At 36.9% G+C, this 17605-nt stretch overlaps 1 protein-coding gene and 1 long non-coding RNA gene across 2 annotated transcripts in view; one reads left to right on the top strand and one right to left on the bottom strand.

Annotated features, from left to right (window-relative positions):
- The window catches only part of KCNMA1 (potassium calcium-activated channel subfamily M alpha 1), a gene marked incomplete in the record, with an annotated part of 294379 nt that extends 283718 nt beyond the window's left edge, over positions 1-10661 (top strand). Inside the window, 2 exon segments of the mRNA XM_072424926.1 lie at positions 4492-4511; positions 8534-10661. Of these exon segments, the coding sequence (XP_072281027.1) occupies positions 4492-4511; positions 8534-8688 (175 nt within the window).
- Positions 1126-10102, bottom strand: LOC140339991 (uncharacterized). The gene is made up of 4 exons (XR_011922565.1): positions 9992-10102; positions 6116-6167; positions 2748-4592; positions 1126-1262 (listed from the first exon to the last, which is right to left on the bottom strand). It is a non-coding gene; the product is annotated as an uncharacterized lncRNA (long non-coding RNA).
- Positions 10662-17605: the final 6944 nt, after the last annotated feature.

Here is a 17605-nt window from a genome sequence, read left to right as displayed (position 1 = left end):
TATGTGTGATGATAATACCCAGAATAAAATTGAAGCATTTTATTACTTCTGTTTATATTAATTATCGATGCTGGGTTACTGAGCAGATGGTAATAAATGGGTCTTTTGAGCATGGCGACTGAGAGCTATTGGTTGAAAACTTGCACTCTGAACAGCACTGACACGGTGCATACAATATATATATATATATATATATATATATATATATATAGTTTCTAAAGTTTGGAATATTTACATGTAATTGCCACTACAGTTAGCCTATTTAATAGTGGTATATTTGACAACTAGGCTGATTGATTAGGTGGTGGTGCCTCTAAGTTTGGGAAAGGATGGTTAGTGTAAGTAGGCTTCACTGTAAGGCTAGGTACATGTTGGACTTTTGTCGTTGGAAAGTTTCTTTCATGATCCTTTCCAATGACAAAAGACTGAAAGATGAATGAACGAGCATTGTACACGAAAGGAATTAAATATTGGATTTTGAGGTACTGGTTGGTTTTGATAAAACAGCAACCAACCAGTACTCATTATTGTAATAGCTGGGACTTTATCCACTGGATAGTTTTTCTTTACATACTTTATTAGGTAGACCTCTCCAAGAACTTGCTAGGATATTTCTTTACAATCTGTTCCACAAGAATCTGGTACTCAGTTTGTTACGCCCGGCTACTCTGCAACAGTCATAGCACAATTTGTAATAAAAGTTATGTCATCGGAGCTCATCAATAAGAAGGATGACTTTTTTCATGGATGTTGCAGGTATCACATGCCTACAGATACTTGCAGAAGCCTCCCAAAACCCTGCCTGATGGCTAAATTATCCTGAGCAATAGGTAAATATTGAGGTCAGAAGGTAGCAGCAAGATATGATGATACTACCTTGAAGTATCAGAGTTTGGCAGAATGGGCCAGCATTAGGCCACAACAAAGAGCTTTAAAGGCTGCTACAGTTAAGTGCTGGTGCATCTAGAATTAGAATTATTTTTCTATTTAGACCATAACTTGGTATTGTAGACATCGTATATAGTGTTGTCACCTAAAGCTCCCTGTAAATGGGAAGTATTTTAACTTACTTTAGTAATAGATCTCCTTGGTCTTGTGGCCTGACATCTGAGCCCAGTATTGATTATTTTTCTTACGTGTCTTTGTTTTCCAGTCATAAAAAGTGATAAATCAACACATTTCTTCTGCCTTTCTGGTGGTAACTGATTGACTGAACTGTTGTCTGTTGGCACACTGTCCCCACAGATTTCACAAAGCTTTTCCTAAACACACACAAGCACACAATACCAGTTCTGTATTCATTACTTACCTATGTCTAAATGATTTAAATATTACCCTACATTGCCTTTTTCCCAACTATTTTATTAAGGTGGTGAGGTTGCAGTGTGCTTGCCAACTCCTCACCACCAGCAACTGTGCCACCTAAAAAATGTTGTAGGTAGTTTATAAACCATTCACACAACTCAAATTCTCATTAATGGTAAACAAGTATGGCTGTTGGGCCTTCAGTGGGTTGCCAGCTACTGGGAACCACTGTTGCTGAGGGCACAGAATGTATGGGGAGGATGGCTAGGTTTGCACACAATATAATAATAAGTGCTTCACTTTATCATATATTATAATCATCAACATTGCTGACAACCAGAACTTTGAAAAAAGGAAATACTTGATCAGGTTAGAATTTATAACATCTCAATTTTGACTATACTACTCTATCCCCTTCTGTTGTCCAAATGAGGGCATCACACTGGTAATGGCATTGCAATGTATCTAGTTTACATCTTCCCCAAGGATATATTGCACTAGTAAAAAAAACAATATTTTTGATTGATGTCAATGACCTGCTTAAATATATCTCTGCGTGTAATTCTAGAGTTTTTTAAAATGATACAAATTTTCTCAATATCTTCAGCATTAGCCACAACAATAAGCAAAATGAAAAGTTGGCATTTTCAGGTCTTTATAGATTTCTAAGTGATTTCATTTCCATCACATGTAGCCAAATGCTCAGAATATTTGATTGTAATTTAATTTGTCATTCTATTAATTGAAAAACAGTCTGAATATCAAAGTAATTGAGTTTGACATAAAATATTAAAGAGCAAATGGTAAATTAGTTTTCATCTCCTTATAAAACTGCTTGGTTTTCTTTATTTCCATGAATATTGCTACAGTCAGTTCACAAATTGGTGATAGAAATTTGTCCTCCAAGCAGTTTTTGGCCTTGGCACGTGTATAAAGGTGACTAGTTTATAATAAAAGTTAATGAGTGTATGTATTAGCAATGCTCATCACTTAGGAGAAGTGACATATTGGCCCAGAGAATGGATAATGGACTATACTTTCCATATCATCTCAGTAAAGAGCTGCAACTTTGCGCTATAAAACAAATACCTGTATATTATCCCTTCACATTGTAATAATAACCCCACATTTACAGTGATCTCATGGTCTCATTATGCCCTCTATGCTGCTGCTGCTTTTAAAGGTCCTGACGCACATTAGCAAGCGTTTTAGGAGAAAATTGGAAAGATTAGCTAGAGCGCTTGTTAACATGGAATCATATTTATTTTTTACACCCACATATGCTTGCCTGGGATATACAGGACAAGTGTTCTCCCATCACTGCTTCAGTGCTATCAGTCTGCTGACTATAGGATAGCATTCAGTTATTGGTTTCCATCACATGCAGAGTGTGAGTATTTAGATTAATTGTTAATAAAACCATTTCTCAGTTCACAACTTACTTCATGTAGGTGCGATTGTGGTGATAGGTTCTCCAACACAAAGCTATGCTTTGCCTTTCTGCATGTGAAGTGGTAATGTAGATTTAGCTTCTGCTGTCCCTGCATATATTTGGCCAATGTTCTTTTAGTAGCTCTGAAAGTAAAAGTAGAAAAAATGTCCCATTTGTAGGATTTAATCCAATCCAAGAAGAGAAATGTTTCTATTCACACATTCACCTTTAGCAACATTCAGTACTGAATGATTACATGCATGATTTGCCCCAAATATGAAATTCATTGAAACATAATCTCGGTTTTTGGAGATCCACTTTAGGATGTCTGTTCTTTAAACAACCCCCTCAATGATTTGCATCTTCCTGCCTAAATCCTGACTAAAGGTTAAAGTTATCTGACTTATGGCTGTCATGTAAAGCAACCAAGCACCCAGGTACAAAGTTAGAAAATTCTAAACAGACATTCACCTAACCTGGATCATATGCAGCGTAACCTTAAGCCACCCGGTGTCTAGATTGTCCAGTGTGGTTTAAGTGATATTCCCACAATATCAAATATGCTAATGCCAATTGTCCATTACAAATTAGAGCCCAAATGGTTCCTAAATGTCTCTGTTAGATAGGCAAAGTAAAAGTCTCATACTTACTTCAGTCATTGTCCTTGGCAAAGTTCTTTTCTAAACTTTTCATTGGTAATGTGAAGGATCATTGTAATAGGTTACCGGGTTTTTCAGTTTTTGGATTCCTCTTCTTGTTAACGATAAAAAATGTTAATGCCGCTTTAATACAAGTCAGCAGGTACAGAGCCATGTATTGGTGGCATTCACATATTCTGAATATACTGACAGTGCAGTTTTTATGTGGTCACATCAGTGGACACAGATGAACCTCATAATAAATGCGTAGAGCCAATAAAGGCCTATTATGGAATAGCAATCAATTGCTGATTGCCACCATAAAGAAAAAAAATATATTTTCACAAATCAGGCATTGTAAAAAAAAAAAAATTGAAAAGAAGGTTGAGGTGCTTTATCATGGGAGGCCATGTCAGTGTGTGACCATAGAGGGTTCAATTATATCCCAATAGTGTATAATATAATAGGCTATATATAATAAATATAAAAGGCCACATCTCAACAATAACCTTGTACCATTGCCTACTCTCCCATAGATGGATAGCAGGAGAGCACTGCAAAGGTAAGTATATGACAGTTTTGTATACAAGCCAGTACCCAGGTGTTATTCCAGTGCTGAAGGATTGCACTGGCGAAAAAAAAATATATTTTTTTAAGTGTGAGCTAACAGCTCGCAAGGGAGGGATTTGTCTTAAGCTGTAGATGGAGAGCGGTGGCTACATGCTAATGATAATCAGATTTCAATTCCATTAAATGAATGATGTATAATTGATGAAATAAATATTTTTTGACTACCGGTATAGAAAGAGGATTTATAATGATGGCATACTAACTATTGGGATAAAAGGAAATAGTTTCCCTAACTGCACTTTATTTGCTGTAAGCAATCTGGCAGATTTGTAAAGTTTTGTGAAGCAATGATTACAACGACTCAGTAGTGTTCTGCAAAACCAGAGAAAGCAGAAGGGTAGAATAAAGGATCTTCATAGACCAAACAAAACAACTGAAATTCAATAAAACATTACCCACCTGTCAGCTTAGAGAAAGGGCATAAACTTGTGTCAAAGTCTTTCAAATGACTCACATAGATTACTTCTCTCTCTAAATTGCAACAAGGACGAATAGAATGAGCCAAGGTATGGATCCTCCCAGTTCTGCATGCACTAGAAGCTTCTGTGGGCTTCCTCTTCCTTCTATAACTCTGTCCTTGTGAAACCCTGTGTGGAACAATGACAACATACAAGTAGAGGATATATTATATAATAAATGAGGTCACTAATCCAAGCCCCTTTTCTGCTGGAAAGCTACAACAATTTAACAGTGAATTTAGAGATGTTTACCTATTGGACATTAGTAGCTGTTCCAGCTGCCAAGGGGTTTCCATTGTTTGGTATTTTCCTGTTTCTCTTATTGTGTAGTGTGTAATATGTTCTTTGATTTCAGCTTTAACCAGGAGTCCTGATCTGAATTGGCTGTTTTTGTTGCTACTGTCTTTATGTGGCTTCTCATTGCCAGCTTGCTTGCCTTTCCGCATGCACCCCTGTGCTTTCTGACTGGTTGTCCCCATTTCAAAAGTTTTCCTTGTCCTTCCTATTTTTTCACTGTCATAATGTGTTTGTTTTCTGTGTTGGTTTCTGTAGTTACACTGTGGTATAAAACACACAGGTGGTGGTATGAGATGAGGGAATCATTTGGTTATGTTTATTGATATATTTCAAGCAAAATGTCAGCCCTATTAGACCTCTGCATGATATGTAGTCAGTGAGATCTCCTCCAAAGTCCCCTCTTGTGTGAATTATTGAATTCAGATATAACCTGTATTATTCTGTTATTTTATATTGCATTTCTAAATATTTTCATATAGACTATGGAAAAATAGTTTAATGGGAGACATATTCAGTTTTCTCGATTGTTAGATCCAGTTTTGTAGCAAATCCATGCAGAGAATGGTTTAGGTTTTAGAGACATTCATTTCATTGTTTGTTGCTTTCATCTTTATTAGACAGAAAACACCAAATTAGGGGATGAGCTTAGGGCTTGTATTCATGTAATTTGACATTAGCTTGGGATGATCATTCAGAACTGGTCAGCAATTGAACGCCTTCTGATCTGGATTTTAGACAGGTTTTGAATGCTGTTTGCTTGAAGCAGGTTTTGCAACCCTAAACAAGGCTAACAAAAACCTGACAACAAAAGCCCAAAATGTGTACAGAGCACTGCAGGCCTAAAAGGGCTGTAAGCATGAAACTCCTTGAAGAGGAAGGGGGGCATCTGCAGTTATTGAGCACCTTACATAACTAAAATGTGCAATCTTCCTTTACCCCAAAAAAATTGTAAAGTAAAAGCAACCAATTTCTCTGCAGTGTAACATAAAAGCAAATCTACACCCTAGCATATAATGAAGACAGAAGCTTCAGATAGTAGACAGGCTGAGCAGACATGGGTCTTATCATGTAGGGCATTATGTAAACTTCTAAAAGATGTCTAACAAAGTAGCAATGAATGATAAATCTTTGTGGTGGAAAAGCATTCATAAACATTTAAAGAGACCAAACAAGGAGGACAGGTGTGCGATTACATTTTACCATAAAACTAGTTTATGTATATTAGCTGAGGGAGTAAATGCTTCCATTTGAGCTTAGGCTAGTGCTACATTTACTGTCCTACTACTGGCACAAATCCCCAGTGGCAGGACCTCTGGGGGACATAGCTTTAATGAAAAAAACTGCAAAACACTTACCTGCATAAACAAAGAATTGATCTCTCTCTGGCGACATGCATTCTTCAGCTACCTAAGGTGTGAAACACTCTATATAAAATGTGGTTAAAACAATTATCAGCAGCTACATAAAACCCTCATAAAGTGTAAACAAAGATACAAGTAATAAAAATGTATATAGTATAATTCAACAAAAAAATATAATTAAAAAAAAAAACAAATATCCTATATGCCCATAATAAAATAGTCCAAATGTAACATAACAAAATCCTCAATGTGATAATTCAATCCACAGACTGTGAGATTTAAAAATATTATGTTCCTGCTAAATGGTGGCAGCTCTCATGCCAACTGTGGACCATAAAAAAACAAACAAAGCCGAACATTTAATAACATAAGTGATCTCATTGTGGAATTTAATGTGGGCTAGTTTGTTACAAGTATTAATATATTTGTTCAATGTTTGCAGCATTGCACTATTTCCATTCATCATACAGTAGTAGTTCAGAGGGTGCATAGGCCTGTCGAATCTTGGCACACCTGGTAAGGGAGGAGCCAATATATGGCCAGTCTTGGTGTAGAACAGTGAGCAGTGTTAGTACATGGGGAATTCAGTAACAATTAGGAACTCCCTGATCACACAGATTTCATACAACTGAGATTTCCAGCTATAGATCGCAATTTAAGTTCTGTCTGATGGGCTGATTAGATGCATTGCTGATTAATTTTGGCATTGGAGTAAAATATTGAAATACAAGGATTCCTTTTGAGATTATTGGTAATCTGAAAGGTTAAACTCCATGATGGGTGCTGACCACTGCTGGATAGGAATCTGGTATTTGTTAGACTGAAATGTGTTGGAAATAGGACATCCACACAAACAGAACCCCCCAATTCTAATAAATCCTTTTTCTAATTTACATTAATGGCCCAGTACCGTTGTCATTGTGCAGACACATGTCTCTCCCTGTTATATAAATCACCAGCCTGGAAGGACATTTTTTTTTAGAAGTGAACAAATCTTAAGATAAACCAAGTTAGAAGTAAGAGTTCTTTTAAGAGGTAAAGGAAAGGTACACTTATCAAATAAAATGATAAAAGGAATGCAAATTTAGTTTTAGTGCATCCTACTGAAAGTTTCATTTTTTAGCAATAAATAATTTTGTTATCTCGTCCACTGTATGGAACTTAAGACATAAAAAAGGGAAAAAAGGCTGCAAAAAACCCCCACAAAATCTTAAATGACGATGAGAAGTGACAGCACAAGCTAAGGTGTGGGTGGGGGTGGATGAGCGAAAGTAGATAAAAACTGTATTAAAAAATAATAATCCTAAACATTATATATGAAATGTGTTCATCTGATCAGAGATAGGCTTTTAACATGCTATCATTGAAAGGTTGCTTTGAGGCACAACTGGCTGTTCCCGAATGAAATATGTCCCACTATGTGTCACATACCGACTAAATGGCTTTTTAAATGGAGCTGAAATTATTTTGATGTGTACACATCTCGGGGTTTTAATACAACCCACTGTTAAAACGACGCATCCAGATCCGTCTCTTTAAAACCTCATTCATAATTCAGAGCCTGTGATGTGTTCTAAGAGATCTGGGAGCTTTAAAAGAACAGGAATTACACTGAAATATTCCAGTTTTATTAGAGAGACAGTTAACCCCCAATCTTCCAAAGAGAATACGCTCGCAATACACAATTTAAACAAACACAAATATGGCTCATTAGCTGCTGTTTTACAACTGGATCATCTTAAGTGTAAAAATGTAAAAAAAAGAAAAAAAAAGAAAATTACACTGCTAGATGAAACACTTAACAAAACAAACAGTAGTGCAGAATCCCTTAGCCGCACCCCTACACAGCACCCTCTAGCAAGACATAGAATTGCTGCTCCCCATAGCTGAGAGGATTGAGTTGATGAATTGTGTACTGGGGTAAACAGGAACATATTGTCATAAGCAGCAGCCAGACGTCCAAGCCTGATTGCTTAATATTGAATAATTAGTCCATCCGTACATCAAATAAGTAATTCAGGAACAATTACAAGGTTAGAGGAATTGCCATGGAAGCAGTTTATGCACTGGTTTCCCATCACTGCTGTTCTTTCTTTCTCACATCATTATTTTTTCACTCATTTTTAATAATTGTTTGAGATTATTTGGCTTCCAGCACTAACTATGCCTATTTCCTTTCTCCCATTTTGTCTTCCTCCCAAACCTATCCATTTCTTCCATTTCTTTTCTGCTTTAAACACCGGCCACTACTAATCCTTTTTGCTTCTATCCTCATTGGTTTATTTTTTTTTTAATTTTACTATACCTTTATTTTTTCCCATTTTGTTTTGTTACATCTCTTCTGCATTCTATGCATGGCACCTGTTACCCCACCCTGTTCCCCTTTTCCTATCTCCAATCTTTGCTCCACAGCAGAAAAGAAATGGTATACAGATGAAATGGAAAACGCTTACCCCAGAAATATTCAGATTAAGCCAATGAGCACACATATGGCTAATCAGATTAATCAATACAAATCAACGAGCAGCTTGATACCGCCAATCCGAGAGGTCGAAGATGAATGTTGATCCTAAACTGAACTTTTTAGGGGGAAACACGACCTATTCACAGAACTTGAAGACATATCCAGACTTGCAAAACAATCCAATAACTGCAAGCCTAAATGGAACTTCAAACGTGGTGTCGCTTAATAGGCCTGCAAGAAACAAGATTTGGTTTTGTATTTCCAGCAGGCGTACAGTGACTGGAAAAAGCAAGTGTACATTATTTAATTTATAAATGAACAGCATCTATATAGTCATGTATAGCCTCTAGTGTTTTAAATTATTTTTATTCATTAGAAAGAAAATATATATAAATATATTTTTTGTCAAGTCTTTGCCCAAAAAAAAATTAAGGATTAATAACAGCCATTTATATGGGAAAGTAATGAAGGGATTTGTGTCAAACATACATAAAGTACAGCTGAATACTTTCCCTGCTACAAGACCAAGTGAGCTGCTTCTTTGGACATCAACACACAATGGGAGCAGGTTATTCTTGCCTTGAAGAACGGATAAAGGATGTCATTGCTGAACTATTCCATGCTTCTGCCACAGAGTATTGTATGAGATCTGGATAATCTTGATTGAAATCATTTTTTGTTACTTTTTCTGTTATCACATTCAACTTGCATTGTAAATGAAGGAATGCAAGGGTTTGTGTAAAAGCTTCATCTTAACACAATCCCAGAAAACACAGTAACTCAGGCTAGAGTTTTGTTTGTGGTTTTTTTATTATTTTCTTGACACTTTAATGAGTTGTACAACCACCAAAAATTTCTTTTATAATCTGAACACAGATGTAAGTTACCCACAAATTCTTCCTTAATCAGAATTTTACATATCTGGCTAAAATTGATATTTTCCATTTTTTTGAAGTTCATTTCACTAAGCAATTATCGTATAATTAAGTATTGTACATGAAATGCATTCAAAGGGCCATGTATGTGTCAGGGCAGGTGGGGATTCGGGTTTACTGGACACCGGTGGGTCCACTTTTGCTCCTGGTTTCCAATTTGATCCAGTCTTTATAAAAAAAAAAGTTTTAATTCAGTTCTCACTTTCAATACCTAACGAAAAAAACAAGTCCCTAGAGAGCAGTACTCATTAAAGTATTGGATTAAAGTGAACCCCGTTCTAAACACAAAGCAGAAATGAATTAAGTTCAAACTTATCGTTGTAGCTTTGGGTGGAAGGCAAAGTAAAGATTGCAGAAGAAGCTGCACCTACATAAGGTCATAACTTTGCTGGTATTGTGCTATCCATTTCTACTTCCTGATCACAAAAGAACAAACATAATTTCACAATTTTGTAGAAGCTCTTATATTACCTTGCATGAGCACAATAATGTCAATTTCCCTGGTTCACTGGTTCTCCAAAAGTTCATACTGCTTCTCATGTGGTAGTAGAAGTGGACAGTCCAGTACTAGCAGGAAGATCGTGGCCTGGTGGGCATTAAAAAAAATACAACATTTTTATTGACTAAAAAGTACAATATTTCTATCACTCAGCAACATAACTGGGCTGATTACAGCTTTTTAGTTTTACATATTCTATGTGGTAAAAGTTCCCATTGAAGGACATTTATTCTGGTGCAGTTTGAACAATTTAGACTATAAGTTGTTCTAAGATCAAGAATATCACTTAAAAGGACCAATATTAGTGTATCACTCATTGAATATTCATTCCTAGGGCTTATTTGAGGACTGGGCCCGCTAGCCAGCAGTAGCTGCTTAAAAAAATAAAATACTTTTTCTATTCTCAGATTGAACCCACTATTGTGCTCACATGTAAAAAAAACTGTGGTCTGATGCTTGTGAAGATAGGCTGGAATCAATGTTTCACAAATATAGGATGTAATAATGCTTATCTTTCAGTTGCAACAGCTTGGAGTCAATGTGTCCACGAGCCCAGGATGTGTCTACAATGTTTTCATTCAATTGACTACTTTTACAACAGATTTACATTTATTTCAGAAATAAAAACATTTCATCTGGGAATCTGGAGCCATGATTCACTGATCGGATAGAATTTACCAGTATGGCATTGCTCGGTACAAAGCATGTTGCTTTCTGTTCTGGATTAAAAATATTAGCAATGAAATTAATTTGCCCCTAATAAACTTAAATTTAGTTTCTCTCCCTTAAACCTGATCTTGTAGTGCCTTGTATTGCTAAGAAACCTTGGCCACCAATACAAAAGTTTTTGGCTGCTTCTTGGTAGCTTTTACAATCTGACCACTCTATGCATGCACCATGCTCAGTGTGCCGTCTAGCCATTAAATTACAACTTCTGTTATTCAATGACCCCCCCAAATGAATACAGGTATAGTGAACTGTTTTGCTCTTCTCCGGATGTGTCAGAACTAGGTCCATGATGGTAAGTACAATGAAATTCTGCTTAAAGCAAATGTTTTGATTAAAAGACTTGTGTGAAAAAGACATATGTCATATCTAACTAAAGACAATTTTTTTGGATATCGAGGTGATTTACTATCTCTAATGAGTAAATTTGCAAGTATGTGGTCTTCATAAGCAGTGTTAGCGACAGATATTTTGTGAGCAATGTCAACTAGTTCCAATGAAGACCTACCTGCCTTTTATTAGTACTTACTATTGTCCTACTTTTCAGGCTTCAGTTGACGTATGGCTACACATCTTGCAGTTCTCTAAATCCCAAGCACTTGTATGTACCACTCCTGTGCCATGAAGTACTATGCTGTACTGCTTTCCCCAAATCTTTCTCCTACATCATGGAGGGAAAAGGTATTTTGCTGCTATCTGAATTGAAGGGCCTTCTCTCAGAAAGATATAGAATGATCTAAATATAAGACTGGTTGAAAGCAATACCTACTCATGAGCTCTTGGTCCCTTTAAAAATGTGGTCATAAGTTGAAGCTCACCTTAAATTTATGTAAAGGGAGATTATCAGAATAAATATTACAATTACCTTCATAATGAAGCCAAGATTGCACCACAAACTACATAACCATTTCAGCTATAACAACATTTACAAAAACTCTTAAATAACAGATAGGAAAAGAGGATTTTCACTGCAGAGAGATTTTCTAAAACATAACAAAATACAAATATATGTATAGGTAGTGCAGTGTGCACTGAATCTATGCATTGAGCCATAAGAACCAGATTTCATTCCAGGAATATGTTTGCCGATTGGGAACCACCTATCTAGATGTTGATTTTAAGATTGATTAAAATCCATAGTGCTTTATCAGTCATTTTAATTGTGACTTGTAACTGCCTAAACATGGCTCTGGATATCGAATATGAACCTTATAGGCAGCGATAAGTGAGTTGATTTTAAAACTCTAACACATTGGTAAATGTTATTATAATTCCCTAAAATACATGCTTGCAAAAGTGTGGAATTTGCATAGACTTGATACATTACCACAACATATTTCTCACACCCCTACAGTTAGGGTTAACCATAAACAATTACCTTAAAAATATTTCTCTCATTTCAGCAGGATGACCACAAAGCCAGAAGGATGCTTTTCTGCCATGAGTTTGTTTGTTTTTTTCCCCTTTTGATAGACATGATGCCCCTGATTTAATAATGCTCTCCAATGCTGGAGAGGATACATTTTCATCAATGAAGCTGTGTGATCCAGCAAACATGGAATGGATCTGGTCCAGAATAAAAAACATTAGCTAACAAATAGCTAATGACTTTTAGGAAATCCATTCCAGGTTTGCTGGAGCTTCACTGATGAAAGTGTATCTTCTCCAGCCTTGGAGAGCTTTTATAAATCAAGGTCGATGTGTGGGACAGGGCAGGTAAAAGGTTTATGGTGAGGCCTGGTGGGGACATTTACAGGACCAGGTGAACTTTATGGTGTGAACTTATCTCTCTAATGATGCTACCATTTCCCTAAATATTGTTCACATACAGGCATCTTGGAAACGATCTTGGATGAATACCAGTAAATGGTTTTTGTTGGGAACACAAGCCACACATTTATAGTTGTTGGAGTCACACCCCAGCAACACACATTTATTTGAAGCATATTCCTTCTAACTACAACTTAACAGATCAACTTATCAACTGAAAATAATATTTTATACCTCATTCATGGGGTAACTATTATTGTCACCAACTTACAAATACAGATTACCATAACATTTTAACAATGAATGATTAAGGAATGTAAAAAATCCATCTTTACACAGGCATATTTGTGTGCTTATAATAACCATGGTTCCATATTGGGGGATTGTGTATTCTTTCAATATGTCTTCGCATGTAAAGATGTCAAAAATGTAATATGAAATAATCCAAAGCTCCTACCAACATACACTGTATATTAGCATGCAGCCAGAGTTATCATATCAAAGTGGCTTAATGAGAATGTAAGGCCGACCTGTCTAAAAGGTAAAGCTCACTAACTAATCCTTCAAGAACAAGGTTTAAAAAGATGACATAGATAATTATGGACTGGCCAAGTCAAAGCCTCGGTTCCACACAAAGATCTTGAAACTGATGGAATTTTTGCATGAAAAAGTGGTAAAAAGTTTCAAAAATTGAGGAGACCAGAAAGGGGTCAGTTCTGCAAAACCTCTAAAAAAAAAAGTAATTTCTGCTAAAGGGGGTGATGCCAGCTTCTAAGGCGAAGATTGCACTTGCTTTTCCCACAATAAACTACATTTGTAGGTATTTCTGTTGAATAAAGGATTTAAAAGGCAACTTGTACTTGAGTTTTTTTTCAATATATCACCTTTATCTGTAGACACTGTGTGAATAAAAAATCTTATGTCTGCTTGTTTTGATATGTAAACAAATGCTTTCCATGAAGTGTACCTTTACTCTTCATCTACAGCAGGGGTCGGCAAACTCCCGCCTTTAGGCCAGATACGGCTTAGCCGGTAGTTTGTTCCGGCCTAACGCCCCCTGGCTGATCCGACCTAATGCCGGCCTGAAACCCGCGGTGGAGCCAGAACAAACTGCGGAAGGCGCATGCGGCTCTTGAGCGTCTGCATGGTGGCTCCCTTCCCTATTTACCGCGGCCGGCATTAACACTTCTGCCGCCAGGGTAAATAGGGAACATTCCCTCTCCTCTGTATGCATTGTGGAGGAGAGGGATTTCCCTTCAGGGGGCGTTCCGGGTGGGGGGTGGAGCCATTAGGGTGGGACTCAAAGATAACAATCACGTCATACAATAAAAGCACTATAAGCTATCACTTAATAACAGTAAACCTTCTGTGGACTGTTTCTTAGTTCAAAGTCACAACTGTAGCATATTCAGACCAAACCCATACGTCAGTTTCATGGTATATATCTGGCAAAAACTTTTCCATAGAATTATCCAAAATGCCTAATAATATGGTACTACCACAAACCCTGCAACTTCCAGTATGGCTTTAATATATCCAATTCCCCCTATGCATCCAGTGGATGACTGTAAATCCAGAAAAATGCATGTAGGGTTCTCTCACTACCTCTTGTATTTAAATTGAAAGACATTAGGTAACACATGATACAAATATGGAGAAAGGTTCCAATAAAGGATTCTTTGTAAACATTGTATGATAAGTGTTAAAATATACCAAGGGCTCCATTGATAAATCAGGGAATCTGATATTCACTGGTGGAAATCATTTTCTGCCATTGAAACACATGGACCTGGAAGATTCCCACAAGGGAATATTTGAGGGAATGCCTGATTCCCTGTTTGATAAATAGAGCCCCATGTGTTTTTGCACTTTTACATTGTATTGCTCTAATGCAAAGTTATTGTGTTTAAAATTATTTGTGAAACTGACGCATTTAACTTGTGCATTTAATTTTTGTGAATAGTAATCATGTAGGAACACCTTATAAGTCAGAGCTTAAAAATTGGTTCAATAACTGGAATTTCTAGCATAAAAAAACTAATACAAGTAAATACTTGTACAAGTTGGTATTAATGTTAGTGTACCATGAGAGGTTTACAAGGGATTTTCCACCTCTGCCACTGCAATGGAGTCTTCTCAACTCAATGGTGGCTTTAGCAGCCCCTGCAAACTGCACCTACCACATGGGGCCTTAAATTGTACCAGCAGACTACTGTTAAATGATTGCTGGGCACTAAGTTTTCAGGCACATTACATCCCTAGCAATGTAGGAGCAGCAACTAAGAAAAGCAAAAATCCATCCAATCAGGAATGCTATTTGTACTGCCAAGAACAAGGCTGGTTACCCTGCATTTTCCTCTTTGTAGCTAGCACTATGATGCATGAATGCCAGACCCCTAGACAACACTAGTGACAATTTGAAGGGCAGCATAAAAAGTTGAAGATTTTGAGAAGATTTTCTGTACAAGAGATGTAAAGGTTTTCATTATTTTGGCTACTGCTGTACATTCTATTGCCTTTAGTTGTATTCAAGGCCGGATTTATATTTTTTGCTCCCCTAGGCCTAGCTAGGACTAGCTTGTGCTGTCTTCCCCCCAGCCAGCGAGAAAAATTGATTGGTTTAGCAACAGTGTCTGAATTTTAGAAAGAACCTCAATATGTGTCTGCCAACTCTAGAAGTACAATATATACAGACTAACAGAACAGACATTGGGTGTCAGGCAAATAGTATTGTATTATAGATCAGTTCTCAAAACACAATACAAAGTATTATTACAGTACTTTTCACATAGTAAGAGTATGATTATTGGCCATATATCCCCCAGCCGGTCTTTGATGCTGACTAGCACAAAACACACCATGGAAGTTGTTCTACATGAACAAAAGAAAGCAAGAGGGGAGAGAGAGAGAAAGGACAGATGGGGGGGGAGGGGAGAGATAGAGGAAGAGGGGGGAAAAGATAGAAGTGAGAGAGAGAGGGAGAGTGGTAAAGGGGAGATAGAGAAGGAGTAGAGAGTGAGAAAAGGAAGAGTGAAGAGAGTAAGAAGGGTGAGAGAAAGATGAAAGTAGGAGGGCGAGAAAGAGGGAAAAAAAAAGAAATAAAAAGTGAGAATGGAATGGAGAGAGTAGAGTGATACCTTTAATACAAATGTCACCCTGCACAGGTCTCTTTACAAGTTACCTCTGCAATCACTTTCACTTTGCTCTTGCTGTTAATGAAGAGCTAGTCAGCCAAAAGCAGCAGGTTACACTTCCACATAGAGATGCTGTAATGCCTCCTCTTAGTGGCTACGGTGTCTCAGGCTACAGCCAGGTCGCCTAGTGAGACATCTGGACCTGGTAGTAGTGCTACATAATAATAAAGCTTATTATTTTCATGTTAATGGAAGGCGCTTGAACAATAGCATTTTACTGCAACCAAACTACCATCACAATGTCATCCTGCTCAAAAAAGAATGTTAAAGCATACCTAAACTTACAATTTTTACTTTCCATAAAAGGGTAGACAATAGAGAAAAGATGAAGTCAGTGCCCAGCACTTCATTTGTGCCAGGCCAAAGATGGATACTGGGACGACGCGGGACCCGATGGAAGAAACCTCCCAATGGATAGACTGATCTGTAGGATTAAAGCTAAATGTGTTTTTTTTTTTTTATTTTGGGTTTAGTTCCACTTTAAAGAAAAATTCTACTAGTGTTATACTCCTTTTAGTTCTGAATAGAGTAGAGAGGAGTTAAAACCTCCTGCAAGGTGCTATCTGTATGTCTATTTGGGAGATTCTTCCTAACAAAGGTAACAAAGTGCCACAAGGACAGGAAGTAAGGAAATGTCTTCTGAATAAAGCAGAGACAGCAACAAACGTACCTTTTTGCAGTGAGAACATATTAAATGTCTTAATTGTTATCTTTGTTGTCCTTTCCATGTGACAACCACACCCTCCTATTTTAGGGGACCTTTGCCTATTTTATTGAAAAACAAAAAATATACTTTTTTTTTCTACTTGAGTTGGGCTTTATCTAAAATCACCTATGGTAATCAAAATATAGAACATCAAGCAAATTAAATGTGAAAATTCTTTTAGAAAATGCATTTGGGGACAATTGAATTTGAGTACCCACAGACAACACATTACATTTTTTTTATTAAATTAAATTGGTTGAATGCAAATTGTGGACTAAACTGATATCTGACAGGATAGGCAGCAATGGTGCAATGACCATATACTGCAGTAAAAGGAGCTGATCACTGTTAGCTAAGTCTCTTTAAAGGAATACATTCTTTTGTATGTGTAGTGCAACTTTGCCATGACAGCATCAAACTGTCAAAGTGATGATGGTTATAAAAAGCAAATTAAGAATGATAAAAGGTTTGCAGCAGGTAACGGCTCTGTGAGCTATAAAACTTTGAAATCTTATCTCTTCATTGCATTGTTCAGCTGCACCTTCTTGCTTGTTCACTCCATCATCTCTAGTGTCTCTTCCATCACTAGCAGAATAGCATGCCTTGATGGACAGTTATATGAAGCGTGCCCCACACCTCCCTCTCTTTCTTTTGTCCATTACAGTTCTTCCTCTACATTTATGGCCTATAGATTTGTACACAAGACACAATGCTTAACTTGTAAAATGTTTCCATTTCCAACTTGCCTGATTTATGCCGATTTACAGAGTTTCAGAAGTTGGATCTTAATACTTCTTTTTATTAACATTTTATTTACAAGGTGAGTTTTTGACACCACAATTTGGGCACCAAACATTGTGCCAAGAGCTATAACCTGTTCAGTAATCAGTGCAGAAGTCACACAATGCAGGTAAACTACTAGAAGCAGGAAGCTTGCTACTAGTAAGACAATTAACCTACTTATAACCAACTTTTTAGATTGCTCAATTGTTACAACAGAGAAAAAGAAGTCTTGTTTTAACACTTTTGCTCTTGGTTATCCCAAGATGTCTCTTACAAGCAGACCTGAATGCACTGTTTAAATGATGCACTTGGGGGGCTAAAAACATGAATGGATCATAAAATCTAGGGATGGGGGGAGTCAATAATGGAAAAGGATCTGGAGGTTTTGATGGGATATAGACTTTATA

Source organism: Pyxicephalus adspersus, chromosome 10 (assembly GCF_032062135.1).
Source record: "Pyxicephalus adspersus chromosome 10, UCB_Pads_2.0, whole genome shotgun sequence".
Classification (NCBI taxonomy): Eukaryota; Metazoa; Chordata; class Amphibia; order Anura; family Pyxicephalidae; genus Pyxicephalus; species Pyxicephalus adspersus.
This window is presented reverse-complemented; position numbering and strand designations above follow the sequence as displayed.